Genomic DNA, 17,427 nt, shown 5'->3' on the forward strand with positions numbered 1-17,427 from the left:
ATACTGAAGACAAAAACTGTATTCATCCACAAATACAAAACAAAACAGAAGTAAAATAAGACATGTTTTTCTTGTATTTCCCAAACATTTTCACAAGTGCATCAACAGTCCTAAAATGATTTACAAATGTTTTTGTGTAGATGGTCGACTTCAGAGGTCCTTCTTAAACAAATTTTTTACTCTTCTGAAGACATTGGCCATCCTGGACAGTAAGGTTTTCAGGAAGGAGTTGGGTGGCTGGGCAGCTTCCTCATCACCAAGATCTACTTCCACAAAGTCAGTGTCATCAACGATGAACTGTCCAGCAATGGTGAGTGACACAGAAGGGACAGAGCTGGGATGAAGGGAGGTGGGGACGGGCCGGTCAGACAAAGGGGCAGGGATGGTCTGGAACTCTGATGTGGGGTGCTACAGATTGGGATGGAGGTTGAAAGAAAGGAATGTTAGAAAAGATGGTGGGTAGATGAAGTTCATGTAGGAGAAATCATTATTCATCTCTAATGTATAACAATATAGCCTGGAAGCTTAAAATTATACCAAGAAAAATGTGATTTGATTTGAAAGGCTTGTGAGATATTAAGATACAGTTGTATCTGTAAAAGGTCATCTAAGAGAAAATGTGTAATGACTCTTTCAAATGGGTTTAGTTTCCAGGACATTCACAGGTTTCATCCAAAATGATTTCAGGTCCTCTCTAAAAGGTTAGTCATGATGAAAAAGAATGTTGAATGAATTGTCATGAAAACTGATAATGTCCTTAGTAAAAAGACACCGCAACTGTTACAAAAATATAAAGTCCTAAGGGTATATATTCATTACAGAGAAAGTGAGGTGATTGCAGACGAAAACATACATTAAGAGGAGAACAGAACATAAACAACGAAATCTAGAGGATCGATTAGCAGACAGTGCCAGTGGACCGAATTCTTTTTGGGATAATAAAGAATCATTTCATCAACTGTTTCAGCATGTTGAATATTTCCAACATGTTACTGTAAACACTGTAGCATCATTAAAGCGTTCCTCCTACACGTACTGGACAAGGGTCAGGGTAAGTCAAGGGGGACAAAGGCAGGGGGAACCAGATCATCCGATCAACTGTGGGAAATGAAATGACATGAGTACAAAATGGTAAAAAATGATAAAAATGGTTACCACTTATCAGATGTCAGGCTTATGCTTTTTGGGGCACACTAGCAAGTCTAACTTACCTGCACTCATAACACCTTAAAAAGGTAAGACTACAGAAATTTTTGGTTAGCATTAGAGTAAGGGTGACTGACACTAAACAATATGGCTGTTAGCTATCTGATATTCTGGATATGTGTTGTTGTGTTACACAGACATAGTAAATACTTTGGTAAAAGAATACATCGGTAAACACTATGAATTTGTGTTTTGTAAGTTAGTGATATGATTTACAGTTGTTCCAGTTTACAGAATACCGGACACCGGCCATGTTTGAGAGAAGGCAAGTTTACGTTTGGTTAGGGTTAGGTAAGATTAAAGATTGCGTTAGGGAAATGGTAACGTGACACAAGCCCATGTATCCGGTATTCTGTAACTGTACCCAGTGACTGTTACTGTGTGACACTGATAAATTGTATAGAAGGTGAACATAGATAGTGTATACAGTAAAAAAGACCACGAGCACATGGTTGTTTAAACAATTTTGTTGAACTGAAGACTCACAATTTAGATCTTGCAACATATGAAATATCGATCAGTACATATCTAGAAGGACAAAAAACAAATCAAAACTAAATACAAATTGTACCTCGAACATAACTGTTCGCTTCCATGGTGACAGGTTCAAGAAAAGCAAGAAAGGATACGCAGTCCGAGTTTCAGAACAGAATGCAGATGAAGCAACAACAATGGCGTCGATGCTCACATCAATGTGACAACGGTTGTCAAGGAGAAACCAAGTCTCATAAAATAACGCGATATCTAAAAAAGTAATCGAAACTGGTACCCGATTTTCCTTGCGCATGCAGACTTTTGGATGAATAGGTATAGCTTAGTGTGTCGGGTTTTGTTGATTGATCAGCATGAAATAATTTAAATGATTGGTCTTTTTTATTTATGTTTATGAAAACGTTTTAAATGGTATAGTTGTTACCAATATGGGCTTACTCGATTGATTATTTTGGATTCATATGGCAAGAATATTGACAAAAACGACATCAAAGGTAGCATAGTCTGGTAACCACCCAGATATATGGAGGACGGAATGTCATGCCAAGTCATTATATATAGTTTAAAATAAGTCACTTATGGATTTCGTCCATTAAGGGCGAAGAGACAATTTCATATTTGAGTTCAGACTTATGTTGCGCTTTGCGGATATAAGAAATGCTTCCGTTTTTTCACATCGAAGATCTTCACTAAGGTGCATAGCATTCACTGACATGAATGAACGCTATGTATCTTAGAACCATGAAGGTCCCGAGTAGAATAGGTCTTCAGCAAACCCATGCTTGTCATAATAGGCAACTATGCTTGTCTTAAGAGGCGACTGACGGGATCGGGTAGTCATCCTCGCTGACTTGATTGACATTTGTCATCGGTTCCCAGTGGCGCAGATTCATGCTCCTGCTGTTGATCACTGGATTGTCTGGTCCAGAATCGATCATTTACAGATCGCCGCCATGTAGCTGGAATATTGCTGAGTGCGGCGTAAAACTAAACTCACAATGTATGAAATGTTTACAATAATGACTGCACGGTATTAAAGGTATATTGCAGTACGCTTTTCAAAAGACACGTATTGCAATGATTTTAATGAGAACCGGTATATTGGGTATGTATGGAGTTTTTATGCCCATGTTTTAATTATCCCAACCATTGCCCAGTAGGTGTTACAGGAAACACGTAATGATTTTACAGTGTGTTTTCACTGACTTGCTATAAATATTGAACATGCAGAAAGACTGGGTGAATAGTTATTAACCATCAAAGGAATAATGTTGTCCACTGATGATCAGTATTCTAGACTTTGACCATTGCTAATTCCAAGAACATCCTTCACCTTCAGTTCTTCTCTCTTTTATCTGCAATTACCTGTCTTCCTTTATGATCAGTAAAATACCCACGGTTTGGTTGGTCAACTGGGTTTTTTGTTGCACCAGGACTAACCTTTTAAATTGTTCTATGAATCATTTTCGACAAAATCTGTCAACAGTCTGGTAAGTAAACCCATCAGGAAACTCAAGTATTATCATTCTCTTGGAAGACTGTTTAACATGTTCAACTCTGTGCTTCTCAATCTCTCACATGCCTTTCACATCAAATCACATTAATCTCGGTATACCTTCAAGCTTTTGGGCTATAATATCATTATACATTAGAAACAAATAACTTGATTTCTCCTACATGAACTCCATCTCCCCACGATCTTTCGTAACATTCTTTTCTTTCAACCTCCATCCCAATCTGTAGCACCCCAAGTCAGAGTCCCAGACCGTCCCTGCCCCCTTGTCTGACCTGCTCATCCCTCAATCCCTTCGTCCCAGCTCTGTCCCTTCTGTGTCACTCACCATTGCTGGACAGTTCATCGTGGACGACACTGACTTTGTGGAAGTAGATCTTGGTGATGAGGAAGCTGCCCAACCACCCCACCCCTTCCCGAAGACCTTACTGTCCAGGATGGCTAACCTCTTCAGACGAGTTAAGAATGTGTTTAAGAAGAAGGACCTCTGATGTTGACCATCTACACACAAAAAACTCATAAGTGATAAGTGACTCATAGACTCTTGAGGTACTTGTGAAAAAGGCCAGGAAACACAAAAACGTCTTATTTTTCCCTCTGTTTTGTTGTTTGTTTGTGAATGAATGAATACATGTATTCGTTTTCTGTATTCTTTTGTGTTTTGTTTTCATTTTTACTGATACATGGCACGGATCAACTCCAAATATCCAAATGGGAACCACATCTCTGAATACAGTTGATAAAAAACTTAATGTTGGCTGATTTAATATTTTTATAAGCTTGTCAGTAAGGAAACCAAGGATTCGATTCCCCACTTATACTGTGGATCACTGGACTGTCTGGTCCATACTCGATTTTTACAGACCACCGCCGTATAGCTGGAATTTTGGCTGAGTGTAGCCTAAAACTAAATTAAACTCACTCACTCGATTCCCAACTTGTGGAACCAGTTTTTGGAGTCCCTGAGCCTTGTGCGGCAAAAATAGTATAATGCTACAAAATAGTATTGTGTCACGCACACCTCTATTATAAACATTCAAAAGTATAGTGTGTGATGGGGCATCGACCCCAGTCGGAGTACCAAAAAAAAGAGATTTATGAAATTAAACATCTTTGAGGTGAAGTGTTCTTTGAGGTGAAGTGTTCGTAAAATCTCCACGTTTAACCCAAGTCCAAGGAAATGACAAAGCGCTTGTCTTTACACACTAAATACTGCGACTAGACATGTTTTATTGCAGTAGGCCTTGGACGTGTACAAATTTTCCCATCCCCTATTAGTTTTCACTATCCGGGTATGCGTTGTGTTAATTCTTGACGTCAAATTTGCAAGAAACGACAATATATTCTTCAGCTAGGACTCGTAGGAGGCAAAATTTAGAGTTTGTCGATATCTTTAACCTTGCATTATGTTCAAAAGAGGTGACTGCAAAATTATGTCAGTATTCAAAGACAATACAAATGGATAATCATGAACGAATAACAAATTCCATTGTTGAATCTATTGGTCACATGATCATAACGGGTCCGGGTATTGAAACGGGTACCTGGGTCTAACTCATTACCCATCCGTCCCGAGTATCCGGATTACTCGTCCCATCCCAACAACGCACGGTTCTCTGTTAGTAGGGTTTACTAAAGCTGTGTGGAAAACCGGTAGTGTGATTTTTGCGTTATTCTGTAATGCAGATTGGTTTTGATTAATTAACTGCAACTATTCATGATTCACAGTGTTAGTCATAGAATATTTGTTCATTTTCACGTCTACCACAGCGTTTGAAGCAGATGCTGTTTTTTTTCTCCTATGTTGTATATTCTTCGCATCTAGGAGTCCTATCAAATTCTTTTGATTCTTCTTTTACGCGTCAGTCGACAATATTCTACGTTAAAGCGACCTGTGTATAATCTGGGCAGGTTTACTAGCGTAACACCTCGACTCATTTTAATCACTACAATTGAAAACCCGGTTGGGCACTGAACACGAACACGCGGCATCCAGAAGTAACATTAAATCCATGACATGCTTTTGTTATACCCACACACTTCTAGATGATCTTTTGTTTGGATATGGACCAACTTAGAGATGCACCAAGCCACATAGTTGAAATATATGACCAAAGAAGGTACCCCCGACCTAGAACGTTCATACAGTGCTGGATTTCTCGAACAGGAATTACAAGTATCTGAAGAGCATTTCTTCTTATAACAAAGGTCTATTATTTCCATCCCCTATTTTTGTGAGCAGGAAGGCCAGGCACCCACACAAATACCGCGCTATATGCCGGTTAAGTATACACTATACGCTCTAGACCGTCCAAGCACTTTGAAACAGATCTGTTTGACTTAAATATTTCAGCCAGTCCGACGTGTTACTGCGGGTTAGAATGTAGGGGTGGACACTATTCATTTTACCGAATACCATTTTTTAAAACATATCCAATGCACAGGATTGTTATGTGCTGAAAACGTAAACAGACTAAGCGTAATTATTGGTACAATCGAAAACGTGACTAATCTTCAGACTGACACACCATCAGGTTCTTAAAGGTAAAAGATTATACTTTTGATTGCACACATCAGCAAGTGGATTTAACAATACAAGAGAATGGATAGATCATTAATGTTTATTAAAAAACACATTTGGGTTTACAATATATATGTGTCCATTACGAGCGAGAGAGGGAATCACACATGCGGGAATCGAACCCGGGTCTTCGGGTGACTAGTAAATGCTTTACCCACTAAGCTACCCAACCAGGCCAAGTATCAATTTAGAAAATGTAACTGGATTTGAACCAGCATTTTAGACTAGCAAGTTATCTAATTCGGGAACATAATTACCTACGTTTATCTTTATAGTGTATAACACAAGGATACTTTGTATTCAGTCGAGGCACAACTACAGCAGATACCAGCTCAATGACCTTGTTGATTGCAAAGACAGTGCCGTGTCACCAACGATTCTGTTATCTAACTGCCCTACCTGGATATTCTACCGTATTTTCTCCAAGACAAATGGTGGCATTATAACGAGGTATACCGAACAACCATAGTTTTATTGAATTTCACTGTACGACTTCGATAGGCTTATATTTCAATCTGCCAATGTTATCGAACTGATCCTAATATTACCATTGTACCTTACTTGATTATTCCTATCACATGTTGAAGGGTATAGGGCTGGTTGAAATGATCGATAGTCGGAAATATCATTGCTCCAAATTATTTTCAAGACGCTGTTTTGTTAACACTCCATACAAAAGCATGTCACCCACGATGTGAAATACACATGTACTTTTGTTTCAGACATTTTGCTCATATTAAGTCTTCGACAATTATCGATAAATCAACGGTTTAGTTAACGGTTATCGATCTCTATGATCAAAATCGATAACCAGCTCTTTAATATTACAATTTATCGGTAGTCATGAAGGTTATACATGTTCTCAACTCCTTGAGGCTTTGTCCTTGGGATATTATCAAACCCAATCGGTGTGGCGACAGAAAAATAATATTGTCTTATAACCAGACTGATACTTCCCCACGGGATTGCTTGTTGACCTTGGAGATTCTCTTCTTCCAAACATGGCTGATGATTTCACGTTTTTTCGAGAGGGGTGTGACAATCCGCTTCTGTATCCCGCGGCCACAAGACAAGGGGGATGCTGAAAGATGATATGCGAAGGGTAATTCTCCATCAGGAAGTATACTCAATTCCATACATTTCGATTTCCTTGTGCGTGATCACTGATCATTGCCTTGCACCTTATACTGTGTACTATGTTAAGAGTGGCAGGTTATAGCGAGGTCGGAAAGGATAAAACACTAGTAACTATGACTCTTTTCAGGTAGCCAAATGCCTCGTCATCTAATTAGTGACGCGCGTGAATGGATTAACGAGTTTCCCACTGTCCCAGTCTTTCCTTTCTACCAACCTAGTTAGGTGTACATTGTATTTCGTCTCAGGATCAGGGTGTTCTCCTCCTAACTTTAGATCTTGCACTGGTGATAACTTTCATTTTATATATACATGTAGGTAAGAACTCTGATATTTTTCGTTTATATTTACATGCATGATGCGTTTTTCGTCTCATGAGCCATACTGGCCGGACACTATGCAAGTTTGTGTATTCTTATTGACATTGCCTTACAGTGTGTAGCACGAAAATAAAATAAGTTGCTCCCTCTTCTTCTTCTTCTTCTTCTTCTTCTTCTTCTTCTTCTTCTTCTTCTTCTTCTTCTTCTTCTTCTTCTTCTTCTTCTTCTTCTTTAAAACAGGACTGCTAAACCTCATTGTCACGTGTCAGGCGCCCACACGCGAGCTCAGACACACATAGATAGGTAGGCAGATAAAACACAGTGACAGTGACTGCAGATATATAACCTGCAACTTTATGGTACTTGAAAGTGGTAGACACTACTTATCCAATAGCGGTGTTCCATACATCTGAACTAGTCCTAGCTACACACATATTATCTCCAAGTAACCATTACGCATTCTGTCTGCACACAAGCAATGTTAACTGTATATACGAAACATCTATCTGCTTTTCTTCAGCCGTAAAAAGAATACTTGACTCAATAAACACACATGATATATCGCTAAACCAGGAGCAATGTTTCCGGGCAGCGTTCGTTTCTTGAAGATTTGAGATGTTAGGGTTTGATAAAGTATCAAGTTAAACTCAAAAGTTAAACTCCAGTCTGTATACTGTCCGCCACCTCTGGTCTGGCTGTTGTTTAACGCCGCACTCAGCAATACTATAGCTGTATGGCGGGGGTCTGTAAACATCGATTCTGGACCATATAATCCAATACCTGAAAGCAGCGGGACACATTACATGTGTCAACCAAGTCAGCGATACCGACCCGCTGTGCCCGTTAGTCCCCTCTTATGACAAGAATGGGTTGTGGAAGACGGGATCTTCATGGGTGGAATTAAATATAAGCTAACAATTCATTTTAGACATCATCCGTGTCTTAATTAACATTTTACTGGAACCGAAGATCTTGCAGTTCCAAGACAGCCGCGGAAAACAATAAGTACCGACCGGTCTACCAAAATGGCTACATCGAGGTGCCTCTCCTGAAAAGCTGTGCCCATGTAATCCGATATTCATAATCCTAATGCATGTCTGTTGACTGTCCGCCACCTCTCCAGACAGTCTGGCGTCTGATCGGACACACGGACACACCTTGGACACTGGGCTGTTAGTTGGAAAGATTGGGTGATAGAAGCACATCGTCTTTCTGCTAGTGATTGGGTAAGAAAGCAGTGATGGTTAATCCTACCTAGGCGTTAATCTCTTGCGAACCCTGTCCATTCCCATACCTTACCCCTAACTAATCCTCAAGCAACACCGGACATTTTTTATTAATCCGTATAAAGGATGAATTTGCATTTAGGTCCGGTTCAACCGTTAAACATCCACAGTTGCAATCAGTGCTTGTTAAGACTTCAAACTTCCCGCGCTCGGTGGGACTGTCTATAGACTGTCCGCCATCTCCCCATACAGTCTGGCGTCTGAAGACCAATATTAGCAGATCGGACACACGGACACACCTCGGACATTGTGCTGTTGGTTGAACAGATTGGGTGATAAACACAGCGGACAGCGGGACTCTCTGATACTGATTGAGAAAGAAAGCAGCAATGGACGTTGTTTGTTGTCTCCCCGGTTAAATCAATATATCATGTACTGATCAGACCAATAACAAAGATACAGAGACGATACCAAAGAACATTTGCTGTGGACAAGTCATGCGTCATTGTAACATGAAACAATAATGCTGTACATCTAATGTGGACACATGATCAGTTTGGTTGAAAACAAGACTTGCGTTGTTGGATTTTTTTATACTATCAGTCATTTTGTCATTTTATAGGGTAAAACTATCAGTTGTGGTTGATGACAAAGGAAAATAATTGTTTATGTCCTGATATAAATTTTATTACAAACACATTAAGTAAATATAAATTATGTATCTAAATTATTTGACATACAGGTGATATTTTAATGCTCACGTGTATCATATATTTAATTCAAACTTGAGAATGACGTTCCAAGACGTTCCTTAAGTGGATATATAGGTTAGACAGCCGAAGGTTACAGACAGCACCAAGACTGACCAAATGTCGCCAGCTTGAACAACATACCACGGCTTCTTTTCTGCAGTGCTTTAGACCACATTACCCGATGTTTCTATAGCATGAGCTGTAACCTTAATCCATGTCCCATCTTTGATCTGCAATCCTTAGCGTCTAAACTCGGATAATCTGCCGTCGTGACTACACGCATGATAACACGTGCATCTTCCTAAACCCACAGCAAAGAATTTTGCCTCACAACTACAATCTTCTGTTATCAGGCAGCTGGGCGTCACGCTAACTAGACGGAGACCAGTTGATCGTACCTATGCGTTAATCTCTTGCGAACCCTGTCCTCTCCAAACCATGTCCTCCACTAATCCTCAAGCAACACCGGCCTTTTTGTTAATCCGTATTAAGGAAAGAATTTGCATTTCTGTGTCGAACCTAAACGACTCACAATTGCAATCAGTGCTTGTTAGACTTCAAACTTCCAGCGTTCGGCGTGACTGTCTGCAGACTGTCCGCCACCTCTCCAGACCGTCTGGCGTCTGAGGACCAATATTAGCAGATCGGACACACGGACACAAGTCGGAGATTGGGCTGTTTGTAAGACAGATTGAAAAGCACAGGGACTCTCTGATACTAATTGGGAAATAAAGCAGCGATGTTCAGTGGTTGTTGTCTTGTCAATTAAATCAATATATCAAGTACAGATTACCATTTATCAATAACAAACACCCACCGACGATTTCAAAGATCTCTTCTTCATGTAAACAAAAAATACACCATTGTAACAGGCTAATATTATTGGCCATGTGTTTAATTTCTACCATTCGTATTGTCATAGACACAGTTACGGTGCATGCGAGACTCTGTAATTGAAAAGTTTCCCCTCTTTATTATGATTGCTTTTAATGATAAGTATTTAACATCATGCTAAAATTATTATTAGAAACTTATCTATCTAAACAACCAAGTAAAACATATATGCGCACACGTATTTCATTTTGGTTAAAGTAAACCAAACATGATTAATGTGTAATTTTTTATGTTAATGTATATGCATATTCCATGGTGATTCCATGGTATCAATGACAGGTGACCTTCACATGACGTCACAAAGACGTCAAGGTCGTAATGTTGGCGACTGCCTTCAAGGGTGTGATGTTTTGTGCATGTCAGTATGTCTCGCCAAACTATGGGCTTTCAACGCTTATTTTAAACTTTGTGCTACAAATCCTCACAAAACAAACTGAACATTATAATATATTTATTTCATTTAACGGGTATTGCATTTTTCACTTGAACAGGGCAGTCAACCAACATAATTCTCCACATATGACATCAACATGTAAAACAATCCACCTTGGAACAGGCAAGTGATTGATGTTATGAGTCATATTTTCCACACCTTAAGGTCACTGTGACACGACATGAACCGAGTAAACCTGACCATCCGACCCTTTCGTTCGTCTTACAAAGTTACTGGGTGCTTAATCCACCCGGACCCCCTAAGGGAGTCGAGTGCTGAACGAAACAAGATACGTCTATATAAAGTTACAATTATCCCAAAATTAATTTAAACCATGTTGTCAGCTTAATTTACAAGTGTTACGAGGTGCATGGACAATTATCTAGATAAACAGTTGATGAATGGCTTGTTTAAGGAAGCCACAAACGCTCTCAATTATAGAATCAATACGTACATTATCTCGCCTTAACTTTACACTGCATTACATAACACAAAGAAATATACAGCGTTTATTCTCGCCGCCTCAAACCTTCAAATCCAAACCTTATCTAGAAAATGGCGTTTACTATCAGCTTGATTGTTTTCAGAATGCCCAACAACGCGGATTGATTTTAACCCCTTATTCGACTTAAATAATACAATCCGGTCTCGGTTGTCTCCCTTATTCAACCGTTTCCAATCAATTAGGCTGCCACACACGGGGCCAAACATGGAATGTTTATTTTTCATTTTAATCGATGAAGGCTAGTCGGGTTGGTGGGGTACAATATGGCCAATGGTCGGTATATGTCACTGGTGTGGCATGTTTGACACGGGTTTGAGTGTTATTGATTAAGGTCCCGTCTTTGTGTTGTGTTATTTCTTACAAATTCGTCTTTGTGGCTTGTAACAGCGAGTTCTCGACTGTTCTGTGAACATATTTATTCAGTTATGTTCATCATCTGACAGGATCATTTCATAATGCAAGTTATGAGTATATTCCTCCGATAAATTCAATTCAAAATGTGTGGTTCACTACTTTTCCGTGTTGCGTATAATTCTTGTTTTGAATTATGTCCACCCTATAACAGAGATGCACACATCGAGATGCAGGTTATGGTGACGATATTCCGCTCATATAAAAATGGTAGCTTCCCTCAAAACATGCGGTTTATAATATCGATTTCGCCACTTTTTCGTGTTGAATATATTTATGAATATATGTTCACCATGAGATAGAATCATATCGGGTTCAAATTTATACTGCATACCGTAACCCTCACGATAAATATCTCCCTTTAAAAAGGAAAGAGTCCGACAAGATTATGATAATTTATCAGGTTTGTTCATAATTAGATATAGATTTATCTTTCTCTTTTTAATGGTCGATTACGTGTCAGGGACTTTTGATGGGAAGAGTGAAGTGGAACAGCACACGAGAAAAGCTGTAAAGAGTAAAGTCGCACATATTACATTTACAATGTACATCATATTACATTTACATCATATTACATTTACATCATATTACATTTACACCATATTACATTTACACCATATTACGTTTACATCATATTACATTTACACCATATTACATGTACATCATATTACATTTACACCATATTACATGTACATCATATTACATTTACACCATATTACATTTACACCATATTACATTTACACCATATTACATTTACACCATATTACGTTTACATCATATTACATTTACACCATATTACATTTACATCATATTACATTTACATCATACTTCATGTAACTACCATTGTTTTGATGCATGATAGCGTACGACATGTAGGCAAAGTTACACAAGAAGCGATGTCATTTGCAACAAATCTTTCTCCCCACCAACAAACGAAACCAAGGTTTAGAGAACCCAGGTCTGATTTGTTTCTAATAATACAAGATTATATTCAAATTTCATAAATGAATTACGGCACTAGATAGTGATGTATGCACAGATCATTAAACAAATCGTTCAATATCTGAAGCGCACGATGCTAACAAAAGTATCATAAAAATAGTTTTTGTGAATTTGTCACATTATTACGTTTATTGAAGGTTATTATAAAACATTTCCCATCCTTAACAGATATGTAGAGGTCAAATTTGACGTACATACGATTTTTATATTAAATAAATCTATTCGCATGGGAAGCGGAGCTGATCTTATGAAGGGGGTGCAAGCCTTGAGTTCACAATACCGTTCGGTGTTCAGTGCTTGTACTTCAAGTATATTTAAACACCTTGTGTATTTATGTATCTGTATTCAATATATTTTCTGGGTTCTGAGATGTAAGGGGTAAAATGGTGTACGTGTATGTTGTCTAGGTCCGGAAAGCTTGCCATTCTGAATTTATGTAAAACGTGAACACGACATTTACGTTTCATAAAAAGACGTGAAAACAAATCATATCAAGATTCTTGTCAGCATTATCCTCAGTGGTGGCAGCTGAAGATAGCTATTATTGAGGGGAATCTTCGACCGTGACTTCTTACTTGTTGAAGTCCGCTGTGTTCTAGTCTAACCTATTGTCTCTGAAATGCACATAATTATTTTACAGTTCCTAAATTAGGACAATGAAATATAATGAAATAAATCCTAAACATTTTCTTCACTTGCAGACACTGTGGTAATATGAATTGTCACATATTCTAGATTTCCATAGGCTTTCCTGTCTATATTTGTTTCAGGGTCTGTATGGCAGGCTAGCTGTCCTCCAAACAGCGACAAAGAAACTAGCATCATCTTCTGACTCATGGAGCTGGCCGTTCAGTCAGAGATATACGTACCGACCGAGTGGAGCCAATGTTGTCCGCTTTCAGAAACAATGAATATGGACATGCAGGTACTTTGATGCCCGTAAAATGTACTGTTGGTTGTCTATTTCTTCCAAATACACCCTGAAAGCGCGGGAAGTATAGCTGCCAATTATAGAATAATCTGAGGGTGTACGACGCGGTAATACAGTGGGTCCCTTGCATTTGCCACTGAGTATATAGTATGTATTACCAGACTTTTGAATGCTATTTATTTTAAAGGCTTATCCGAGTTAGGACCAAGACGACATTGTGCTAGACGTAAATATACTTTCTTCTTTATAATTCATTTAGGAATACACAGTCATATATTGAAGAGTATAGAAACATTTTGATGACAGATGTGTTTAACTTTGTGACAAATAACAATCTGTTTCAGTCTGTTTTGATATTCTCTGGTGCTTTTTTCTGTTGCTCTCTGTTGACTTAGCTCGATGTCCAATCCAGGCCATGTGTTATGGAGTCAAAATAATCAACTTTGACAGCAGATGTGACATATACATGTATATCTAAATTCTGAATGTAAAAGACAACAGAAAGGTGTTATCCAGATACAATCGATAGTCAATCCCTAAAAAGCTAAATAAAGAAGAATAAAAAATACAGATTTTTTTGTCATTTCTGTCGATTTGTACAAATCAACTCTTTTTTATTCGTATTGTTTGAAACCTACCAACCGATCCAACTTTAGACCATGGTAGCTACGTTAAACACATATAACAACTGCAACCCTAAAAATGAGACATGTGTTTATTGAATCATTACCCACCAGAGCTGGTATATGAACTCTCGGTGTCTTGAACTCGCAAGCGCTGAAGGCGATTTGAATCAGCGGTTTGTGGCAATTCCTCATGGACAAAAAGTCGTATGCATCAGTCTTCGTTTAAAGATATAGAACTCTCAACAAGACAGTGTGAGAAGAAGGATGACAACTTTATGTCAACATTAATAAATCAGTTCCAACCAACTTGTTTTTATTCGTGGAATTCATAATTTACTGCACATTTTTCAAGGTGCAGTCGAAAAATGCTTTCTCCCTAACGATATATTTTATCCTTAAAAACGTCACGTGACCTTTGTCCAAAGTTATGCTATTGTTCCATCAACGTCACAACACTCAAGGCGTCACCAAAGCTTTCTGGATGTCTTATTGTAGACATGAAAGGGATGTCTTACTTTTTCGGGTGTATAACTGAATCGCCTTTGCATGTGTTTTGGCGGCCTCGTCGGTGAGGGAGGGTCAAGTGATGTAGTTCAAATGAACCTCTGTTCATCCAGCAAGAAATGAGTACCCCATATGTGAGGTAGATGTAGCCAAAATAGCGTCAGTAAGTAACTTGGGTTGTATACTTCCCAGGGAGTTGATAATGATACATGAAAGTATATGGAGCCGCTGGTCGGGAAACTAAGGAAACCTCGTTTAATCAGACATCTGGATAAGTCTGATAAATAAATAAAATAAAATAATATACTGAGGGGAAAAAATAAATGATGACACGAAAGGACAAGACTTAGTGTTCCTTTCATTTATTCTAAGGTTTCATCACAAGCGTTGTATCGCTGTTAAGAAACCTGGAAGAAAATTGGGGAACACTTGTGCTTTCATCTGATCCCTTATTTTTTCCCTAAGTATATAATGTAATTATAGACCTGGATCAAGGAACATGCTTTGATGCCGTCTATTGACCCTGAATCACCTCCTTCATTACAGAACCTTATAATACTATATCAAGAACGTCCGCAAACTACAGTGTTGACATTACCCATTAACTTTCTGACCATGTTATGGCAGCAAAGAAAATTCATCAACTGGCTTTATATTGCCTCTTCATTAACGTATCTCATAATGCTTCGTCGCGACACATTCGCTAACATGGCGATGAGGTCATGAGACTATACGAGACTTCCCGGGATTTCGTTTCCAGCACATTCCGTTCGCCTTTGCCCTAGCTAACACACAACCCCATGATAAATCCCCTAGTACCTAAGGGAGCACTGAGGCGGCCAAGAGAACGCTTGGCGAACCACGTGGGTTTTAATTCGTGCAATATTTCGTCTAATACTTCCTGATTGATAGCCTAATAATGTCGATAACTCTAATTAACCTCACAATGCAATGTCAATCGTGGTCAAACGAGATGCACAGGGGCCTCTCGGAAACGGGAAATGAGACGAATGTTTTCATTCTCGTGTCTCCCGGATACCTTACGCTAAAAGGCGCATTTCGATCTAAAGCGGAATTCCTATCTTATGAGTCCGCCTTCTGTTTCTCGATTAGCGGGGAAATATAATGATATCACCGTGTAATTGACAATCGCTGACATTATCAAGGATTCAATTAGAGAAACTGTCCCTCACGTCTTCAGCGCCCAGGAGGACCTGAAATAACTATCTTTCGCTTCACCAACAGAGGTCGATATCGGTAACTCAAGTATAAACGCGTGTGTACTCATTTCCCCAGTAATGGATCCCAGAGATCAAAAGTGAGATTTAGCTTGTGTTCTAAATCAACTGCTAATCGATCTTTTGATTATAAATTTCAGGCCCGACGGGATATGTACTTTTTTTGCAATGTTTCATGTTTGATTGCGACTCGGTGGTATTTTTAACGAAATATCACGATGACTCAGAGAGAGAGAGAGGAATTTCTGTATGTTTCAGAAAGAAAGAAAAATTTACCAAAACGTTGATGTTTACTGTGAAACGTACTCTTTGTACAGTGGAGAATTATTCATGACTGATATTTGATTTGTTGGGATTTTTAAAAATTAAAATGTAGATTTCGTTAAGGAACTGGATGCCAGAGAGACATATAATCATGTCATCGTTTTTCCTCAACCTCCAATGAAAATAAGCATCACAAAAAAGCACGCGGTATCCGGGGGTTAAGGCACCTTCAGGAAAGCACGCTCCCGGACAAGAGAAATTATACACACGAACATGTTTGCTATCGAACGTTATCAAAGCGTTACAAGTGAAACTAGTCAAAGCATAGCAAATCAGGGTATATGGAAACAGTAACGACAGCCGTATTAAATGCATCACCTCGACTAACAATAGTATTCAGATTTTGTCTTCATCACACACTGGGAATGCCTTGTTTTCCCGACAGTCTATTTTCCTCAAGAGCGTAACAAACCGTATGTGTTTGTTTGAATGTTTAAATGTGAAGTGTTTTAAGACGGCAGATCCAAATTCACCTCAAATAAGTATAAAAGTTCCCTAATTTAATAAAATGCGAAAACAACACGTTCAGTACCAGGAACGTAAATGACACCCAGAACTTTGCACAATTTATATGCATAATAGGTAAGTACCTTCAAGTGCATGTGATCGTGTAAATATATGCCGAATTTCTACACGGGTTTTTATGTTTATCTGATTATGTTTAAATCTTCATAATTGTTTTCAACCAAAATGTCTTAATGTCGCCTATTATCTGTACAATATAACCACCATCTTGTAGTCATGAAGTCTTGTAGTCATCATTGTTATGTACAGAAAACTTGTACCTGTACCACCGTGGGTGCTTATATTTGAGAATATAATAACTTGAAATTGAAATGCAAGCGTTTGAATGTTTTTAAGTGCTGCAGTCAGTAGATTGTCGACTGCATCGCAACAGTCTTCCATGATGGAATGTATAGGAGGCACGCCATTTATTTGGTAAACTTGACCACATAATTCATTATGTTTGGTTCCGAGAAATCTACTCGAGCCATGCCTGAGTACGTTCAACGTTTTACTCGACTCTCAAACCCAAAGACATTCCTCCTCTTTCGTACTGGAGTCTAAAGTTCCATAAAACTCCACAGTCAAAGAGAGAAATACTGTAGGGTTAAACTAACGGACCTTTTTACCCCGGCCTCAAGGATTACAAACAATGCTTATTATATAAATACAATCACGAAGTAGCTTTTGTACAGATGGCATTTCAGACAAACTGATTTAGTACCATGTTGATTCTGTCTCCAAAACTCAAATACATTTGCCCTTGTGTTTGCAACCTCCAAAACAAACCATGTTCCTTTTCGTCAAGAGTTTCATTTTTAACTTGGTACA

The 17,427-nt window shown here is 38.6% G+C and overlaps 1 protein-coding gene across 1 annotated transcript; it reads right to left on the reverse strand.

The window, feature by feature from the left end:
- Positions 1-150: 150 nt before the first annotated feature.
- LOC137266082 (uncharacterized) lies at positions 151-1,802 on the reverse strand. The gene is made up of 3 exons (XM_067801583.1): positions 1,778-1,802; positions 1,037-1,098; positions 151-408 (listed from the first exon to the last, which is right to left on the reverse strand). The coding sequence occupies exons 1-3, from the start codon at positions 1,800-1,802 to the stop codon at positions 151-153; spliced, it is 345 nt and encodes a 114-aa protein (XP_067657684.1).
- Positions 1,803-17,427: the final 15,625 nt, after the last annotated feature.

Source organism: Haliotis asinina, chromosome 15 (genome assembly GCF_037392515.1).
Source record: "Haliotis asinina isolate JCU_RB_2024 chromosome 15, JCU_Hal_asi_v2, whole genome shotgun sequence".
Taxonomy (NCBI): domain Eukaryota; kingdom Metazoa; phylum Mollusca; class Gastropoda; order Lepetellida; family Haliotidae; genus Haliotis; species Haliotis asinina.

Excerpts from the sequence above, each read along its gene's own strand:
- LOC137266082 (XM_067801583.1), bottom strand. The coding sequence starts at position 1,802 with ATGGAAGCGAACAGTTATGTTCGAG. Across the intron at positions 1,099-1,777 it reads AGCGAACAGTTATGTTCGAG|TTGATCGGATGATCTGGTTC; the intron begins GTACAATTTGTA and ends CATTTCCCACAG. Across the intron at positions 409-1,036 it reads CTTACCCTGACCCTTGTCCA|CACCCCACATCAGAGTTCCA; the intron begins GTACGTGTAGGA and ends CCCAATCTGTAG.